Here is a 19260-nt window from a genome sequence, read left to right as displayed (position 1 = left end):
CGTTGGCAAATTTTGAAATGAGTAAAACTATTTATTTTTTTAAGCAAAAAGTCATAGAAACGAGATTTTAAGCCTAAATATAAGACTAAAATACTTGAGACTTTTGTTGTTCCGGAGCAGATACTCACACCACAGAGCAGGCGTAGCAGCCCTTCTTGCTGCTCTCGCGGATGAGGAACGCTCCGTCCGGCTTGCCCAGCAGGAGGTCCTCGGACTGCGTGCGGTTCAGGTCGCCCACAAACCAGCTCTTCTCATCGTAGTGCGGTAGGCTTTCATCCTCCTCATTCACAAAGTAGGCCCTGCAGATGGAGTTACACAGTCAGACACTCGGGCATTGTTGGGTCTTAAAAATATTACACAATTACAATCATAGCTAAGAAACACAGTATCAGAAATGATACAAATCAATTATGAACTATAGAAAATGTGCATTATAGTGACTTCACTTGCATACATCCCCTTTTTAGGCTTATGTACGAGATACTAGATTTGCAAGTAACAAGTGAATCAGTATAGCAAAACTACAAGCAAGCCATAGCTTTACTCTGATATCCCAGAAGTACTATAGCAGAGAACACACCCTGACTCAGCCAACACATACTGCAAACCCCCAACGCCCACAGCAATTTTAAAGCGTGTCCATAAATGGCTACTGAAAGCCCCCCTGGTGCCCTAGCCACGGGTAAGATCACGCTTAACCACAGAGCTACCTGAAATTCAGCTGAACACAGACGCAAAGGCCCCTCTAATGCACTTACTCATCAGCGTTTTCGTTTTTGATTCCAAGCCAGTCGTTAATTCGTTTCTGACGCACACCTTTGTGATTGAGCCAGCTGCAGGAAGGAGACAAGGCCAAAAAGGATTATTCCAACAGGTTCAATTGAGCAGACTGCATCTTTACTGCAAGTAAACAAATTACATTTTCATTCTTTCCATGGATAGAAATGGGTTAAAGAAACAAGCCAGCTCTGTATGTACAGAAGTCTAGAATCCAGCTTCTGGTTCGGAAAAGTAAAAAATGACTTGTCTGTTCCTAAAACACATTTTCCGCAGAGCGGGAAGCAGGTGCAACTCCGGTCCCTTGTGCTAGTGTTTAATCAGAACCCTGCTAGTATTGCTGAAAAATATATATTTTTTAGATAAATAATTAAATTTAAGTCTCAGGGGATTCACCAGAGCACTTCGCCCAATCAGAAACGGGAAGAAATATCCCAAGTCAACTTGTTCCATTCAATTTGTAACTGATTAAGGAATTTTCAGGCCAAGCACGCCCAGACTTCAATCACTGTGCCACGAGGACCATGAGCAACCATTAAATCCACTGCAATAATTAAACTAGCTGCATGGTAAGGATTAGGGTACATAAACATTACAACTGCATGGTGAGAACTGCAGTACATAAACTATAGCTACATAGTGGGGACTACAGTAAATAAGATATAGCTGCGTCGCGGGGACTAAAGTAAATAAGCTATAGCTGCATGGTGAGGACTACAATAAATAAACTATAGCTGCATGGTGGGGACTACAGCAAATAAGCTATGGCGCATTGTGAAGACTGCATCAGAGAAAGCAGTGTTCGCTGTAGGAAGCCTGTACTCACACAAGGTACTGGTCCCTGATCTTGCGCAGCTGGATGAGGTCTGGCTTCAGGCTGTTCATCTTCTTGTCCGTCTCCCTGTTGTCCAGAGCCTGCGTCTTGAGGTCCTGTTCCAGCCGGGTCTTGCTGTCGTGGATCTCTCCCAGGCGGGACTTGAGCTTCTCATAGTTAATCATTATCCTGAGGGGGCGAGAGCATGCACAGTCAGCACAGGTGGCTTCCAGAACCTTCCGCTTACGGTTGCTAACTAGCTGGTTCATCATGAAGCATGATGGCCCAAGGAAAAGAAACTCCAGCTGGACCAGGCTACCGGGAAGCTTAAGGGAGAGTGGGAAAGGTGCGGAGAGACCAGCGATGGACTGACCTCTCAATCTCCTTGTCGTTGCCCTCCCTGCGGAAGCGCTCGATGTACTCCTTGCTGTAGCGCTCCTGGGTGTGGCACTGCTCCTCGAAGATCTTGATGGTCTCGTTAAAGGCCTCTATTGCCGTCCTCTTCATTTGGATTTCCTGCATTTTCAAACCAGGAGGAGAAAAATTAACAACTTTGTACAAAATGTCACATCACATCAGCAACCTGCTCGTGAACATCAACTGTCCGCCTGGCAGCCGAGACGGATTAAGCGACCACAGAAACGCAAGGTGGGAACGGCGTTGTGATGATGACCCCGATGTTCATAGGCTCAAAAGCAAACACAATCGTTGAGGTAATCAGGGCTTAAACTGCTAATGCTGCCACTGTACCTGCGAGGTCTTTGTGTACTCCTCGTATAGTCGGTCATACTCTTTGCTCTTCTCCTGATATTGATTATGATATTCTTGGAGTTTCTTCCCGACAGCATCTATGTTGTCTTCTTTCACCAGCTGATCCTGAGGGAAGAAAGAGCACATTGAGTTGTACCGCTGAGGAATTTATTAATTTTTTTTTACTCGTGAGGGGAAAAAAAAAGAAAGTAAAAAATGTATGGGCTCGCTCGCAGAGCTGCCTTTGCTTACTGTTGGGAGGTAAAAATCATTACCGCGGGGAAAAGCCCTTCTGTATGAGGAACTGAGATGGATTTTACTTTGTGGAAAACCCTGAATAATGAGCACATGAGCACGCAGGACAGGTGCCAGGAGAGGAAGGAACGGTAAGGAATGAATAAACGCATGGACGGGTCTCTGATGTTGCGAACGCGTGTAATTATTTACGCGGCACACTGCGCTAGCGAATAAGCACTGCAATATTTCATGCGCCCGGAATCTTGCTGGCTCCGCATTTTCCTCCGGAAATCCGAAAACCCATCTAGCCTGGAGGGCTTCAGGTGAGAGTGTGTGAGTGTGTGTGTGTGTGTGTGTGTGTGTGTGTGTGAGTGTGTGTGAGTGTGTGTGAGTGTGTGTGAGTGTGTGTGAGTGTGTGTGAGTGTGTGTGAGTGTGTGTGAGTGTGTGTGAGTGTGTGTGTATGGGAGGGAGAGGGGGGCGGCTGTACACAAACCTGCTGGTAGCGGGAGATAGGGTACATGAGCTTGACATCCAGTTTGGTGTTGTACTGGGCCAGCGACTCGTGGCGATAATGGCTGATGAGCTCCACCACCGAGCTGAAGGTGAGGGGGTCAGAGAAGCCGTACTTGCCGTCCCGATGGTAGATCTTTATCAGCTTGTTGTTCCCTCCTTTCCTGTTGGGGCAAAGTTACGGAACAAGGTCACATAAACCCACAGAAACGGCACTACCGTGATTAATGTGCCTGCCCAACGCTCGCTTCCCCTTGTGCCCTCTCAAAAATAAAGCAATACATTTTAAAAAATGGTAAATAACATCTGGCTCCGTAGCTACCTCAGGGTTAGCGTGTAGTCGCCCTGCATCTTGGTCGAGGCGTCCCGGACCAGGAAGGTTCCGTCTGGCATGTCCCGAAGCTTGTCGTTGACCTCTTCCCTGCGGAGAGAGGAGAGAGGGCCACAGCTGTGAGTGGACAGATGGCACACAGGAAGGGGCAGTGCTGACCAATTAGCCATTACAGGTAAAACACAAACACCTCCCCCAAAAAAAAAAAAACCCCCAGACGTCGTGCAAGATGCTCTGTAATGTGGAACATCCCCGGTCTGGCTGCGGGCGGAGTGGCCAGGCCGTGACCAGACCGTCTGCTGCTGCTCGTGAAACATCTTGAAATCGTTTTGGCTTCTTAACCCCTTCCCCGAGTCCAGTCTACACTTCCAAACTGACTGTCTGCAGTTTCCTCTGCAGACAGACGGGCTCCAAGGGCGAGTGCACCTCCCACCCCCGCCCTACCGCTGGGGGGGGGGGGGGCTCACGGAGCCCAGTCATGCAGCCCCAGGTCAGGTGACCTTGCGCCATTTCGTTTTAACAGCGATAAGAACCATTGGCAGCTGGGACAGGGGAGTCCCCTAGGGGCGAGATGACGCACACCTGCTACCGACTGCGACAACACCCACTGTGGGGAATTCCTAAAGTTTCTCGAAAAACCAACCTCCCCTTCAAATTTCATATCGACCGTGAACAAACGCTCAAGACTTCCAGGAGAGCCGCTAAGGGCGAGTGAGTTGTAACATATTGCAAACAGAACACGCGTTGCATAATTTGAGCAAACAGAGCATGAAATGGATAAAATTGGCCAAAGCCAACATGACAGTCAGACATGCTGTTGATGGGGAGGGGAGGGGCAGCGTTTATGATGCTCGCTAGCTGTGAGCGACTCCCGCAGACGGGGGCCTTGACGACAGCCTTGACGACAGCCCTACAGCTGCGCTCATTGTCAACTAATCGCACGGGAGAGCAGACCATCCCACCGGGCTCTCCATCCAATACCCTCTCTGAATAAACCCCACAATGCACCGCTCCCAAGATTCGGAAGCTGTGCGCTTGTTCTGGAGTCAGTGTGCTCGTGTGAGATAATGCAAATGCACAAGGAACACTGCACTTTGTCAACAAGTACTTGATTTATGACGCCAAAATACCGAGGTTGGGGGGAGCACCTGGGTTATCGCGAATCGCACCTGACTGAGGACAGTGACTAAGAGCAGGGTGGGACAGTACAGCATGTGCACCAGAGCAAGGCTGAAGTCTGCAGCACACGGCCCTCGGTGTGTCTGCGCCTCCGATAAGCTGCCGGTGTGGTCCTGCAGGATTACACACCTCCTGGCCTGGGCCTGGCTTTGTCCCCAAAGTGATAAATCTCACCACAATGTCCCACTCCCAGGCCCGGGCTTCAGACCAGGCTTCAGGCGTGACTTCTCCGCTTTCCGCAGGTGCCGGGGTGCCATTTTCTGATTCAGACGCCCGTGTCAGCTTTTAATGGCCTTAGCACTTAAACATCGTACATATCAAACGCTACTAAAGCCAGTCGCTAAGCGCCGCTTTAATCTGCTAAAACCCAGGGTTTTTTTTAGGAGATTGTGCTTGGAAACCGTTCTGGCTGGGTGACATTTTGGAGATTTTAGGCTCTCCCCTCCTGCCTCTAGTAATCGGAAGCGGCTGCCAGGCCTTGAAAAAAGTATGGAAAAGGTTTTGCAGGTTGCCAGACATGAGGACCCCACAGTGAGAGTTCCAGGGGCAGGGTCTCGCTCTCAACACAAAGAACTAGACTAGTCACCTGAAAACCCATCCCACTGCTGATCAGGAGACCACCTGGGGGGCACCATGACGCAGACTGTAGTGGAGACTGACCTCCAATGAACGGCTCAACTGTTCCCTGCACAACCTCATGACTACACAAAGTGGAAATCACCGGACTCTGATGAGAGAAATGGTAAACATGCTCGGTCTCTCAGTCTGTCTGTCGCCGTCTGTTTCTCTCACACACACACACACACACACACACACACACACACACACACACACACACACACACACACACACACACACACACACACACACACACACACACACACACACACACACACACACACACACACACACACACACACACACACACTTTATGGCCTGCTCCTGTTGACCTCGTGCAGGCAGAGAAAGACAAACGGTGGCAGGACTCTTAAAGACGGGCGTGCCTCACCTTGAGATGTCTCCCCAGTACCACTCGGCCTCCTGCAGGGAGCTGGTGGCCGCCTCCTTCATGCCGTTGCTGCTGACGGGGGTCATGGGCTTGGCCGGTTTGGGAGGGAGAGCTGTGGGACGGGAAGAGATGGAGAGAGGGGGGTGGTCAGACCGTGGCTCCGGCTCATTCGCATTCACAGGTGTTCCTGGAGGACAGCAAAGACGCGAGCACCAGGGTTTAGCCAGAGCAGGCCAGTGAGCCGCCCCTGTCTGGTAGCCAGTCATTTAGAGGGATTATCCCACCAGACTGCGCGCTGTGTCTCTCACAGGCCTCGCATGGAAACTGACCAGCTGCACATTTCCACAAATCCAACTCAAACAGGAAACTGACCGGCAGAACACAGCCCTACTTTTCTCAGTGACTAAGCACAAATCGAGCACGTACGCATCTGGCAGGTCATGTTCACAGTACCCAACACACAATCCTCAGTGAAACTAAACAGTGCGGGAAGTTCTCACAATGACTTATTGAGTGGCTCCTCCTCGTCTAATAAAAGGCTCAATGTATGGAAAGTTCCGGAGGCGCTCAAGAGTGAAGTTTGGGCAGAGAGAGCATTTGAATGAGGTCACCCGTTGCCCACGTTTGGTTGGAGCCCGGTACGGCGGTAGGCGTGTGGTCAGAGTTTGCGGCGATGGGGGTGTGAGGGGTCACAGCGTTTGGCGGACCGCTGCCCACACTGGTGCAGCAGACGTGCCCTGCATAGAGCCGCCACTGTTTCCACACAAACAGCGCAGCAGCTGACTCAACAGTGCGGAGGGAGGCAGAGCGCAGGGGTGAGGGGACCCTTTCAGCCGTTACAGCCCTCGGTTGACACCCATCGTTTCAGGCCTGCGCCGCCATTGGGGGCTTCTCCGCACTGGGCCCCCACGTTGCCGGGATTACGTTGGGGGAGGTGGGGGGGGAGGTGATGCATTCACTCAGCCGTGCAAGCCAGCAGCCCAGCACCAAGTACGCAAAGGAAATATCTCAGACCCACAGGCTGGGTATTCCACAGCGGTACGTCACTGCTGCCTTTTGAAATTAAACTGCCTGAGGCTACTGGCGCTGCTTGGCCTGAGGGCGGGGGGGGGGGTAAGAGTAGGCAGGGGGCAGGAAAGAGGCAGGGGGTATGGGGAGAAGGGAGGGGTAAAAGAGGCAGGGGGTATGGGGAGAAGGGAGGGGTAAAAGAGGCAGGGGGCATGGGGTGGGTTAGAGTTCAGGTGCCACTGTGAAGTCACTGTGTGTGTGGAAAAACCCCCGCCGTCCAACAGTAGCTCCTGTATTCGGCAACCAACCAGCCAGCCTCCTCCCCCTGGCCAAGTCAAACTAACCCGCCCCTGACCCAGACACCGTTCTGACGCTCCGCTGCCCTCCTCAGACCCCAGGGGCCCGGGCCCTGGCCTGGCAGGGCGGTGGCCCCTTCAGCGCTGACCAACAGTAAAACAGTCCCCTTACGTACAGAACATCAAGCCCCCGCGCTCACAGGAAGCCATCAGGCAGGACCGGGCTTAAAGCACACGAAGACCGAGATGCGTTACTCTGGACAATGATTTCTACAACATGTCAAAAAACAAAAAACAGCTCCTCGACGGGTTAAAGAATCCCTCCTATAAAAATGCCCGTTATCCATCCCACATGCACAGAACGACGGCTCGCACCTCGGCTTTTGGCAAACGGAGCCTCCCTTCAGAATTAAGAGCAGAATCTCCTGCCGTCGTGCGAGATAAAGCATCCGCAGCCAGAGGAGCTCAGCCCAAACGTCCACACACCCCCTTCCCGCTTCGAGAGAACACAGTGTGCTTTTCAGCACGCTTTTCCTGAGGACAGTAGCGTTAGCGAGCGAGGGAGCAATGCGTGGGACGGGATGCCTTCACAGGGGGGTTGCTGGGTGCTTGCATCACTAGGGGACAGCAGCTGGGGTGGGCTGGGGGGGTTCTCCTCTCCTAGACCGGCCCTGGAAACCCCCCCTGCTGGGTCAGGGGCTCAGGACAAGCCTGGACTTGTCCCTGCATGTCGAGGGGGAGACATCCCGGAGGAGCCTAAAGATACAGTACAGCCCGTCCTTTCACTTTCATAGTGAGTAATGGCACAGGAAGGGAAACTGTGTGTTTAGCCTTTAGAAGAAATGAGAAAGCGCTGCCCGTGTACTTTCTACTGTCAGAAGCTGTGAGGCAATGGAAGGCTGCAGGTTGAGAGCTATTTTGGTGGCAGCGCTACCTCTGAAGGCAGTCTTTTATGCAGTCGTAAAGATTTATGTTTCCCCTTTCATTCGTGCCGGCACCGTAATCACTGATTAATTATACATCCCCTGGTCTTCAGCGGGAGCTGCTAATGCAGCGCTAACTTTCTAACTTGTTTGAACTGGGGGAGGAGAGTGGCAAACGCACGCAAACGCTTGCACGCACACACACAAAAACGCATTCACAAATGTGCGCACACACACACACCACACACACACACACACGCTTGCGTACACTTATGCGCGCGCACACACACAGGGGTGCTTACACACACAGGCATACACAGAGACACACACACAGCAGCAGGGCTGCTCCTGCACAGGTGAAAGGACTGGAGGAGTTTCTCCTCTCAGCACAAAGGCTCCGTTCAGGACTCCGGGAGCAGAAAGGGAAATAGCTCTGTGGTTTTCCGCCCAGCTCTCCTTTTTAAACAAGCCAAAAGCAGGTGCAGCAGCACAACTCAAACCTTCACTTCCAGCCCAGCAGTTTCCTGGTGTCAGCTCTTTCTCCACTCCTTCATCCCCCCCTTCCCTTCTCTCCGAGCGGAGAGCGAGGGAGAGAGGGAGGCATCGCCGTGGCGGAGAGGCAGAATGGCTGCCCCCTCTCTTCAGGGTTCAGTCCTTTAACAATGGGACGCGTCACACAAAGGAGACAACCGCACACAGCGAGCCACGGACTTTATCTTTCAGCACCAAGCCTCCAAAAACCGCCACTACACCACCACTGACAGAAACCATACAGCCCGTAGCAGAACAAAGCAGGGACAGGCAGATTAATTTCACACGGCCATGCAGTTGACCAAATAAAGCTTCACTTGCAGTGCCCACGGCTTTCTTAACACTGCGTTACTCTGCGTGTGTGCGTGCGTGTGCATGCTCTTTAGGTGTTGTCCATGGCACAGTCAGCAGGCTCTAGGTACAGACACGGCCCTGAAACAGTGAAGCAGAGGGAGCCACTGCATAGCCACAGGCTGAAGGGTCTGGAGACGGCAGCAGCGCTGGGGAACAAAGGGCACTTTATCACCACCGCACCAGTCAGGGGTCACCATGGGCAACCAGACCAGCCCCGCGGGGATCCGCACGCCTCCCTAAAGCAGCTCCGCCGTGGCTCCCTCCCCGACCCCCAGGGTCCGGATCTCACCGACCCAGCGGGCCCAAAGTCCCAAAAGACCGAGCCCTGCTGCGGATTACGTTCCCAGAGACTGCTGTGAGACTGGCCCACGTCGCAGATTATGGCATGACAGGGGAGGAGCGGAGATATCCAGAGAGGGGCTGAAGGGAGGCACAATCGAGGGGGGAACCACGGTCCTAAAGTGAGCACGGAAAGAGGGCGGGACGCTGGCAGACGGAGTGCGAGGGCTGCACTTCCGCGGAGCCCAATGAGGCGGCAGCAGCAGATTAAACACTGTGCAGTGACCTCGCGCTAAACTGCCCCGCACATCAAAGCCCTGTAGCAGCCCCGCAGCACCCCACTGCTCCATGCACCACACTCATTTCAAACATTTCATTTTACTTTTTAAAGCCCGCCCCAGTCCAACACACACAGACCTGCACAAACCATACACCCACACTGGGCTGCAAAGCACACACATCATATAAGCCATCGCATAACACATAAAAATTCACTATAAAAATGCCCCGTTAAGCGCTTCGCTTGAAGCCCCCCTCTCAGCCCGGTCCCGGAGAACACCGAGCTGCATCGTCAGCACACGCCCCTCCAGAGCGCCTCCTCCGAGCTACGGCTCCGGCTCCCATTTGCACCTCCGTCCCAATTCTGGCACCGCTCCGCCAGCGGGAGCGGCCCCTGCCACTTTGAGTTACAGCCCCCCCGCTCCCGCGCGGGGCTCCTTCCGCACGCATAATGGGCACCGCAGCCAGAGAAACAATGACACGGGGACCGCAGCCAGAGAAAGCACAACGGAGCGGGGACCAAAACCCCCCACACCCCCAACCCAGCGCTTACCGTTGTCCGTCTCGGAGAGCTGCATATTACGCCGTGCTCCCGTCAGCCCAGACGGCTGGCCAGCTGAAGTCCCTTCTGTTCCTCTCTAACTCCCTATTCCTCTAAGACTGGGGGGGGGGGGCGGCGGGGGACAAAACCCCTGATCCCAAAATCACACGAGGCAGGCAGGAGTAATCTCTGAATGGAGACGCAGCCTCAGCCAATGGGAGAGCGGCACTGGAGGAGGACACCTCTCTGTCAGACGGGAACCTGGGAGGATTTGTGTGGGATTGGGGTGGAGCTCCACCAAATTGCCATGTGTATCCCTCCTTTAGGGAAAAGGGAAGCGTCGAGCAAGGGGGGCGGGCGGGGGACACACGCGTTCAGTCTATACACACCTGACTGGGAACACCCACATACCCGGGGGGCGGGGGGGGGGGCTGTCATTTCTGCTTATACTAAAATTCCTCCTCAAACTCTTCAATGTGCATTTTCCAACTGTCCAAACACTCCACGCAAACAAATCCCAACATAAACAAACATCGGTATCCGTTGAACAGCGAAGACTGTAGCATGTCTCCAAGCCAGTCTCATTATTAACATGCAACTCACTGCAGAAGAAAAACTAAACACACAAAGGTTTGGGAATTCAACAAACGTCCATATGTCGGACAGGAGAGGAGACGAGGTCTGAGCAGGACGGTGCCAGACTGGGGAGATTTGAGGAGGATTTGTCCAAACACAGACCCTTCCTCCACCTACATCACGGCTTCCCGTGACCCGCTCAGGACAAAGAGAAGATTCTCTCAGGGCAAAATGCAATAAGCAGCTGATCCCAGTGCAGCGCAGCTCAGCTGACAGAGCTCCCCTCCAAGCACTCAGTTACATTTTCAGGTCTGAAAGCGTGCAAGTATAATGCATTGTGTGTCACACACACACACACACACACACACACACACACACACACACACACACACACACACACACACACACACACACACACACACACACACACACACACACACACACACACACACACACACACCACCTTTACTGCCACAGCATTATTGCAAACAAAGGCCAAACTTCAGCTGTGAAAGCAACAGAACTATATGTGTAAATAAATCATAGGCTTCTCTACAATTCAATATCTAGTAGTACCAGAAAGGGAGATATTGCTTTCTGTTTGACAACTGAATGCATAACTGCAGAGTTATAACCACACACACACACACACACACACACACACACACACACACGCTACAGAGTTGCCGTTGGAGAGTGAAGCCAGCCAAGCGTTCCCCTGGGGCAGCGCTCCACCTGTGCTAATCGGCCAGAGCCACGGAACAAAGCGTCTGAGGAACAAACCCCCGAGCCTGGCCGCATAGCTCCAGCAGCGGGGCCTGGATTACCACCCCCTTCACATTTCAATTCCACTGTAATAAATATTCTAATGAACATCTGCAGGACCCAGTCTCTCGCTGTGGGACAGGGGGGGAGTCTAACCACAAGCCTTCCATGTAGCCACAGAATCCATAGCAAGGACGAACGCGAGAGAGAACAGATGAAATCGCAGTCGAGGGACAGAGAGACTCTTCCTATTGCATTGTCTCTGAAATAAGAAGCCCACAGCTTGGCAGAGGGCTAAGCTTGGTCGATGCCAACTAGTTTTCATGGGAAGCGGCCCCCTTCCAAAAAGCCTTATCCCCCGCCCCCACCCCCCACATCTCATAAAGCTCCACGCAGGGGCTGCACAGTCCCATGAAATGGACGACAAGATTAATGTGCAGCTTGATCAGACAGGCTTATTCATTCAGGCAACAGAGGAATTCTGCTTTTCGCTTCTCAGTGCTGCCTGGTGTGCTGCAAGCATCACGCTTTGCAATGCAGGGAGGTTCAACAAATAGAGAAGAGTCAATCCAAGACGGGCACAGGCTTTCAAATGCAAACTGATGGTATTCATTTAACCTTGTAAGAGCTCAATGGCCACTGGTTTGCCGGAGCCCAGCAAATGGATCTAATGCTAGAGATAGTAACTTGCATCTTTAAATCTTTGGCGATTTAGGGTCAGTTTTGCGATTCTCCATATAAAACCCAATTTAGTCTAGGACTATCTTAACTTGTGCCTGTGAATCCAGCCCTTACGGTAAGGCAGGTGCACTTGAATATACCACACAAATGTATTGAAAAAGTAACACATGCACAGAATAAAGGTAATCAAAAGGTAATTACATTTCCAGAATAGTTCAATTGCAGCATAAATCAACAAAAAGTTTGTTTGATTACTGGAATTAATAACTTGATTGGCTTGGATGCAGTGCAGAAATGGTAGCACATACAGTAAGCTGAACCATACAATCTTCAGCCATTTTTTCATGGTGAAGATGCATTGCATGACAATCAATCAGATGGCTATAATATTGCAAAACTGTTGTGATTGGCACAAAAGGGTGTGAAAGTATACAAGTGATCTTTAGGTCACAAATGCATTACTGAAGAGAATTTGTGCATCAGTGAAGCCCTTTTTAATGCAATAAAAAAATAATTCCCAACATACCATGCTCACAAGGAGGAAAACATATGGAGAGAGTGCTACCCCTCACCACTAGGGACCATTTCATCAAAAGACTGGTAGGTAGTCAAAGCACAGGAGACCAGGCTTTTTGTGCATCAAAGTAGGACAGGCTAGCCGCATATGGACTTGTTCAAGACATTACAACAGTCCGCTCAGAAATCGAAATAAATAAATAAATAAAAATACATTTAAAAAAAAGTTAACTAAATTTCTCCTTTTAATGGGAAAAGAAAAACCTGCAGGCGCTGCAACACACAAAGAATATAATTCAACTGCGCCTCCTCCATCTAGTATACGACTCATTTAAATCAGGGACGCTTGAACTAACGCTTCTGTGTTTCAAAAAAACGCAATGTATTTGAAATCATAACTGATTAATATGTCGTGCCACAGATTAAAAGAACTAACGTTGTAATCCGTAGTACGTTATATTCAATGGAAGGTTCTACTCAATGACTTGTAGCGAACGCATTCTGTTCAAATTCAACTCCCCTCCCCCACCGGTATGCTACTGGAAACGCAATTCAGGTATTCAACATCTAACCTTAGCTAGTTGATAAAATGATTAAGACTATGTAGATTATAATGTACAAGGGCGACAATATTGACTACTAAATAAAATGAATGTAATAACAGAATGAGGACCCGAGGACAAAGACGACGAAAATCGAATATGTCTAACAGCTAGCAAGCCTGTGGTACCCAGCCAAAACGAAATAAGACAAGCTACATCGAACAGACAGATAAAACTTAAATATAGATCAAGTTACTTTTAGCTTGATTCCAGTCTATAACTCCATCATTGCCCTCGTTTCCAAGTACTGTAACATTATGAGTTAGCTATGGTTACCAACGTCAGCTATGTGGACCACAAAGAAAAGCATTAGACTAGCTATAGCTAAATCTAACACTGCTTCAGTGCAAAGCGCTCATTCTCGCAATTCATTCTGTAACACAGATTTCAGTGCACTTTCCGAGCAATCTAGCTAGTTTATAGCCAGCCATTTACAAAAGGGTCTGGCTGATGTGCTGGTATAATGTTAGCGTGCAAAGTTAGTTAACACTTTCCTCAACAGTTTCATATGAATATGCTACAAGGAACAAAACTTGGATTAAAAAAAAAGATGTATATATACAAATAAAAAATAAATGGACACAAGCTGCACATTTACAACTTTAGATAGCTACGTATATGCATATGTGCATGGCTCTGTGCATGTGAAAAAATGCAACAGCTTAGCTTGCAAAGTAAACGAAAGTAAGCAAGGACGGAGGAGAAGCAATCGTCAGAGTTACAGAATAGTTGCTCTTAGTTAGCCAAAAACCTGGGTGCACACCAACTAGCAAGCGTTAGCAATGTGTCATGTACAGCAAGCTAGCTAATGTTACTTGGCTAGCAAACTGTCTTTCAAACTAGAAACTGACTGACTGACAATGGCGAAAGGTACCTAGAGAGCTAACGTTAGTCGAATGACTTGCATTGAAACGTAACGTTAAAAGGCAGTAGCAAGATGCAACATAAAAATACATATATCTGTGCTAGTTGGGCATTATCTGGGTTACTTACACAGCTAAAAATGGCACACAAATGTGAATATAACGTAATGCATAGCGCCACATTCATTACATAATTAGCTAGCCAATCTTAGTTAGCTTGGTTGCTGGTCAGATACAAAGGCGCACAAGTGACAATCGCTAGGTTATAAGTTTGTGTAATTCGGTTCATATGCAAAACGGTCGCAGATGTACAACATTGATCTGGACACAATATTCAGTGTTATATAACAAATCGTACCTGGGGGTTGGTCCATTTCAATGTAGAATATTAATTCTGTGGAATACGGCATCATCACGTCTCTCCAATCATCATCTTCTTTTTCCGTATTCCAGACGGTGTTGTACATTGTTTAACTTCACTGACAAGTTAAACACCCTTTACGTCTCTCCAAACCAATAGAAGTATATAATATTTCTCTTCCTAGGTGAGCGGAAAATGTAGCTTCAAAAATACTTCATCGATTTAATATAGCTCTAGCCTGCTAGCTTCTAACTAGCCAACGTAGTACTTTACCGGCTAAACTTAAGTCTCTAATCTGAATTCCTGCTTCAGAATAAATAACTAAGTTTTGATGAATATGTAAAAGCACCAGGCTTCAATGTTATACTTTTCCGAGAATATACAAAAAATCTAACAGTTCTACAGAACAGAAAGTAGATGCCAGCTCTACTATCTACTCCGTTCTCTAAAGACCTAACTGCGGTCTTCATTTTCAGGGCTCTACGAGCCAGCAAGCAACCTTTCACATCATGCGGAATCAACCACTGTGAACGAAGCTGACAGGGGGAATATTCTCTAACAATGACAACGTTAAAATGATTAGTCGAAATGGCAGCTAACAATTCAATTGGGTTTAGATAACGTGTGAAAGGTAGTATTACTACAATATTAATTGGAATTTTACTCGTTGTGCATTATTCGTTTTTGATCAAAAAATCTTTCAACCATTAGTGACATCATTTCTTGAACCCCCCCCCGCCTCTGTCTAAAGTGGAATGGCTCATCTCCGATTGCTTGCGGAGGCCAGTGCCTTGCAGCACGCAGGCTCTGAATTGGGGAGCCAATGAGAAAGGAATGTTTCTCAAACTCTGTTGCCAAAATCGGAGTTGCGTCTTTGTCTTTCCATTTTTTTGAACGAAACAGTGAAAGTGGGCGTTTCCAGAAACCGCGTGCCTATTTCCAGCCAATGAGCAGCATAAGAAAGCGGAAGTCAAATCACTATTGGTCGAAACGGTTACTATGAGGGACAAAGGGATCCGGGCCATTTGGAGAGGAGCGATGTGACAGAGGTGTTTCCGCTGTTGTATTCTGGACACGACTACCCTAGTTCACGCATGAATTCACGCACAAAACATTCAAAGTATTTTTTCCCACATCACTGTTCAGGAATATAACGAATTTATATTTGTATTTAAATACATTTTGGGTGGATTAATATAGGCAAAACAATGTCAAGTACATTTTTACAAATACATGAAATATGAACATTTAGAAATGAATTTAATGTAAAGCATCACTTATGCACACAATATTTATTTACTTAACATGCCAAATAAAGTTGCAGAGAAGACTGCTCAAAGGAGACTAGCAATATCCCTGCTGCAAGATCAAAGCAGATTATTTGTATGTGTCTGTACACTGCAATATGTGAAGAGTAAGCACAGGAACCTTTTCTAATGACAGTACACAAATTAAAACTAGATCTGTACTGGCCTATTTCAGATGACAATATGTCTGGCCTCCAATCTGCCCTCGTCCCAAGAACACACAACCCCCACCCACAGTCCTAGTCTAATATGTCAGTCAAAAAAATGAAGATTCCCTTGTCAATGTATCAGCCATAGCTATTAGTCAGTGAATCTAACAGCATACGGTAAAAGGCTCACAGATGGCTTGTGCCTGCCACATAGACACTGTCAAGTGTGTCAAACTTACTTAATTGTCACGGTCTCTTCCACAGAGCTACATGGACAGATGGATCTGTAACAATGACCAGGAACTGACTCGTGACATGACCATAATCATGAACCATGGCAAAAATTAATCAGCTCTGCCCTGTATAGTATAGGGTAGAGCTGATTAGACAAAGGACACAAAGTTATGGCAATGTACAATATGCATTTACTTATATAGATGGGAATTTGGACTATGACTGGAAAAACCATAAATAATAAACTCAAAAGCAAGGCTTCTTTTATGTAACTATTAATACATCCTAGAAATCGGTCCACCATCCATGTAACTATAACATCTTGTGCATTTACTCAAGCATTAGAAAAAAAGATCACTGATAGAGCTGGTAGGTATGGTGGCCAGTACAGACATGTACAAGCTGTGGAATTGTTTTACAAAGTTTAGCATTTTAGAAACATGCTTTAATCAGGAGTACCACTGTAGTCCTGTGTGCAAATTAATGTAAAATATGCTTTCATGTACTATATGGGGTGTTAAGATAATTATATCATATTACAATCACATACATGGCATTGCAACATTTCAAAAGAACCGAAACAACTGTCTAATGCTCTGCCCTATAAACTGATTATGATATCATCATATGTGACTGAAAACACATATTTTATGCCCTGAAATGGCAGAGAATAGTAAACAGAGAAATAAATTCCATGCAAACATAAACAGGGACAATGCAGACAGTTAGGGTTTCCTACCCCCTTTAACTGTACACCTGCTTTTACATTCCCCACTGATAGCAGAAACAAGGCATTGATTCACACCAGATACCAGACTTCTGGATGCATGCAAGCAATCACAAATATTGCAATTTCACTGTTCGTTGTGTGTAGAAGACTTTCAGACTTGTAAATTTGGCATTTGTGCTTATGCCCTAGGGGCAGACATGAGTAAATGATAGAGAGATTCTAGTCTGCCTGGCTACAAGACCAAACTAACCGATGCCTGATTGTGAGAAAATTCGAGAAAAGGCGGACGTGAGTTTTAAAGATACAAAGGACTTGTGGCTTTGCAGACAGACAGCACAGAGCATATGTTGCTGCATACGGAGAGGTCCTGCAGTTCACTTCCTTGCCCTGCAATGTGCTGACAGTCTGTTTTCTGTGTGACATATCTCTGAATGAGTTATTTATGGGGCTGATTATCTACAATATTTTCATGTTTTGTCTGGGGCTGCCGTTGAAAGCACATTTAATCCAAAGATGTGAATAGCCTACACTATAGTTTACAGCTGAACTGTAGTTTAATATTTTGGAAATAACATAGTATTATGTGAAAAGGCAACACTGCATACAAATGTCTCAGGTCTGAATTCTAACTTTGTTTTTGTATCTACATTATAATATGCATTCAGAAAATGTATAAGCTTTTGTCTCTTTCTTTCTTAAGTGATACTGAGAGGAGACTGTGTTTGTAGTGACAATTCTTGCAGACAGAATGATAATTGCTCTCTCTGTAGAAATATGATATTAGAAAGCAACTGAATAAATCTTGCTGAGTTGGCTTACATCTACTGGCCACTGGAAAGAATGTCTGGAGGGGCAAGTACACTCCAGATAGTGATAAAACTGCTTTAAATATCTTATTTTCACAACAGTAGACACAAACGGTCCAAACTAAGGATTCTCGATTTATGGATGGGGCTTAAGAGCTAGCCAGAGTGCAACAAGTGCAATTTATAACTGTTTCCAAGTTAACACCTGCTGTAATAGTCAGAGGCACATTGTAGTTACTTGTATAAAGGCATCCAGATTAGGGTATTTAATATATTGACCTCCAGCTCCTGACTTGCTTACTTCAGGGGGACAATGTAAAGGCGTTCTTCTGAGTTATATTTATCTTCATAGATTTGGGCTACTTTCTGCTCAAAACCCACTTACTCCAGTGGCATTGCGTCATGGCATCAGTTGAAGCGAACGCATATGCTGCCATTGTAAGCCCTGATCCGCAGGGCTGTGTCGCAGCAGTTTTGTCCTCTCAACGCACAGCAATGTGTTAATTACAGTGTCATGTAGCGACACTCCGCGCTGCTTTCAGTTCAGCACTCCTCTCCTTTCTCTCAGTGCATCAGCCAGTGGCAGGATACCTGAGGAAAAGCAGGCAGCAACAGCCTCTACCACCTCACCCCCCACCCCCCCAGAACACACTTCCCTCACTGTCTCTAGGGCTGCAGACACTCAGTGCTCATGACCACACTGCCAACCGGGTGATGTCATCCTGCAACGTGAGCGGCCCTCACGGACTGATGCAATACTCTGGTGACACCCTGTAATGAGCTGGCAACATCTCTCTCTATTTAACTCCCTTGCTTTCTCAGCCTTCACTTTGCATTTTCAGTGGATGGTTTTTATTTTTTTTGTAAACCTCTCACCCAATCCTCTTATATACCTCCCCCTCCCCCAGACATTCCTGGCTTTGTGAATGCCCCTTTGCCTGTCACTGCTTCAGGGTTACATGGCTCAGCATTATTTTTGAACAATTCAGACAAACCTCAGGATGAAAAGGTGTTTGTTTAAGCCTTTCTTCTGTGCAAGTGCTTGAGTGACTGGGAAAATGGAGGAGCACAGACATAAGATCTCTCAATTTAAATCAGATCAGGAGCACACAGTTCTATTCATGCGCTCATACCTGTTGTACAGCAATCCGTAGCCCTGATAAGATCAAAAGCAAACAGCAAAAATAAAACTCAAACTGTTTTAATGGGTACCTGTCTTTTATAATAATGTCAAACAGTGTTATCTAACTTGACTGAGAGAACAATGGGCCTAATTCATGAAACATGCGTATGATCTGATTTGATCATTACATTTTCACATTCATGAAAAAAATGAATGAAATGAAAATTTCTTGAATGTACTCTTAAAATACAGCAATGTTCTCTTCGGGTACAAATTAGTATTTTTTTCCAAGCAAAAAAGGTTCAAATTAATTATATATTGCTGGCTAGGAGTACAATTTTATGCACCTACAGAGTACCGCCCTAGCGACAAGCATTTGTACCTTTCCGTACTTTTATTTCTGAGGAAAACATTTGGAAACATGCATAAAGGCACATACTTAGAAAATGCTTTCATTTAAAATGTTTTATTATTTATGCATTTGCCTGTATAAATCGTTTTAAGTTTTAAGTTACAGAAGGCAAACAAATGTTTATCAATAAAATGATTATATGATAATTCTAATGACCTAAATAAATCCCCCACTTTTTTATGGTTATACATTTTTAAATTTCTATTTAGTTTTAGTTTTTAATTGTGGGTTTTCTAGCTTTAGTTTAGTCTGTGTATTTTTTTTATGTTGATGATTTCTCATGATATACACAAGCACACTGCCAAACCCAGCACCT

At 47.2% G+C, this 19260-nt stretch overlaps 1 protein-coding gene across 2 annotated transcripts in view; it reads right to left on the bottom strand.

The window, feature by feature from the left end:
• Nucleotides 1-19260, bottom strand: part of pik3r3b (phosphoinositide-3-kinase, regulatory subunit 3b (gamma)) — a 135646-nt gene that overhangs the window by 5937 nt on the left and 110449 nt on the right. Inside the window, exons 1-9 of one of the 2 annotated variants that reach the window (XM_061238020.1) lie at nt 14181-14641; nt 5609-5720; nt 3412-3510; nt 3073-3253; nt 2342-2467; nt 1965-2107; nt 1604-1780; nt 759-833; nt 129-299 (exon numbers count right to left, since the gene is read on the bottom strand). In XM_061238020.1, coding sequence (XP_061094004.1) covers nt 129-299; nt 759-833; nt 1604-1780; nt 1965-2107; nt 2342-2467; nt 3073-3253; nt 3412-3510; nt 5609-5720; nt 14181-14289 — 1193 coding nt within the window. In that variant the 5' untranslated portion in view covers nt 14290-14641. Of the gene's footprint in view, nt 1-128; nt 300-758; nt 834-1603; nt 1781-1964; nt 2108-2341; nt 2468-3072; nt 3254-3411; nt 3511-5608; nt 5721-14180; nt 14642-19260 lie in introns of those variants that run through there. The other variant, XM_061238019.1, reaches the window with a different exon arrangement.

This window comes from Conger conger, chromosome 4, assembly GCF_963514075.1.
Source record: "Conger conger chromosome 4, fConCon1.1, whole genome shotgun sequence".
Lineage (NCBI taxonomy): Eukaryota > Metazoa > Chordata > Actinopteri > Anguilliformes > Congridae > Conger > Conger conger.
The sequence above is the reverse complement of the archived record's forward strand: the minus strand, read 5'-3'. Positions and strand labels throughout refer to the sequence as shown.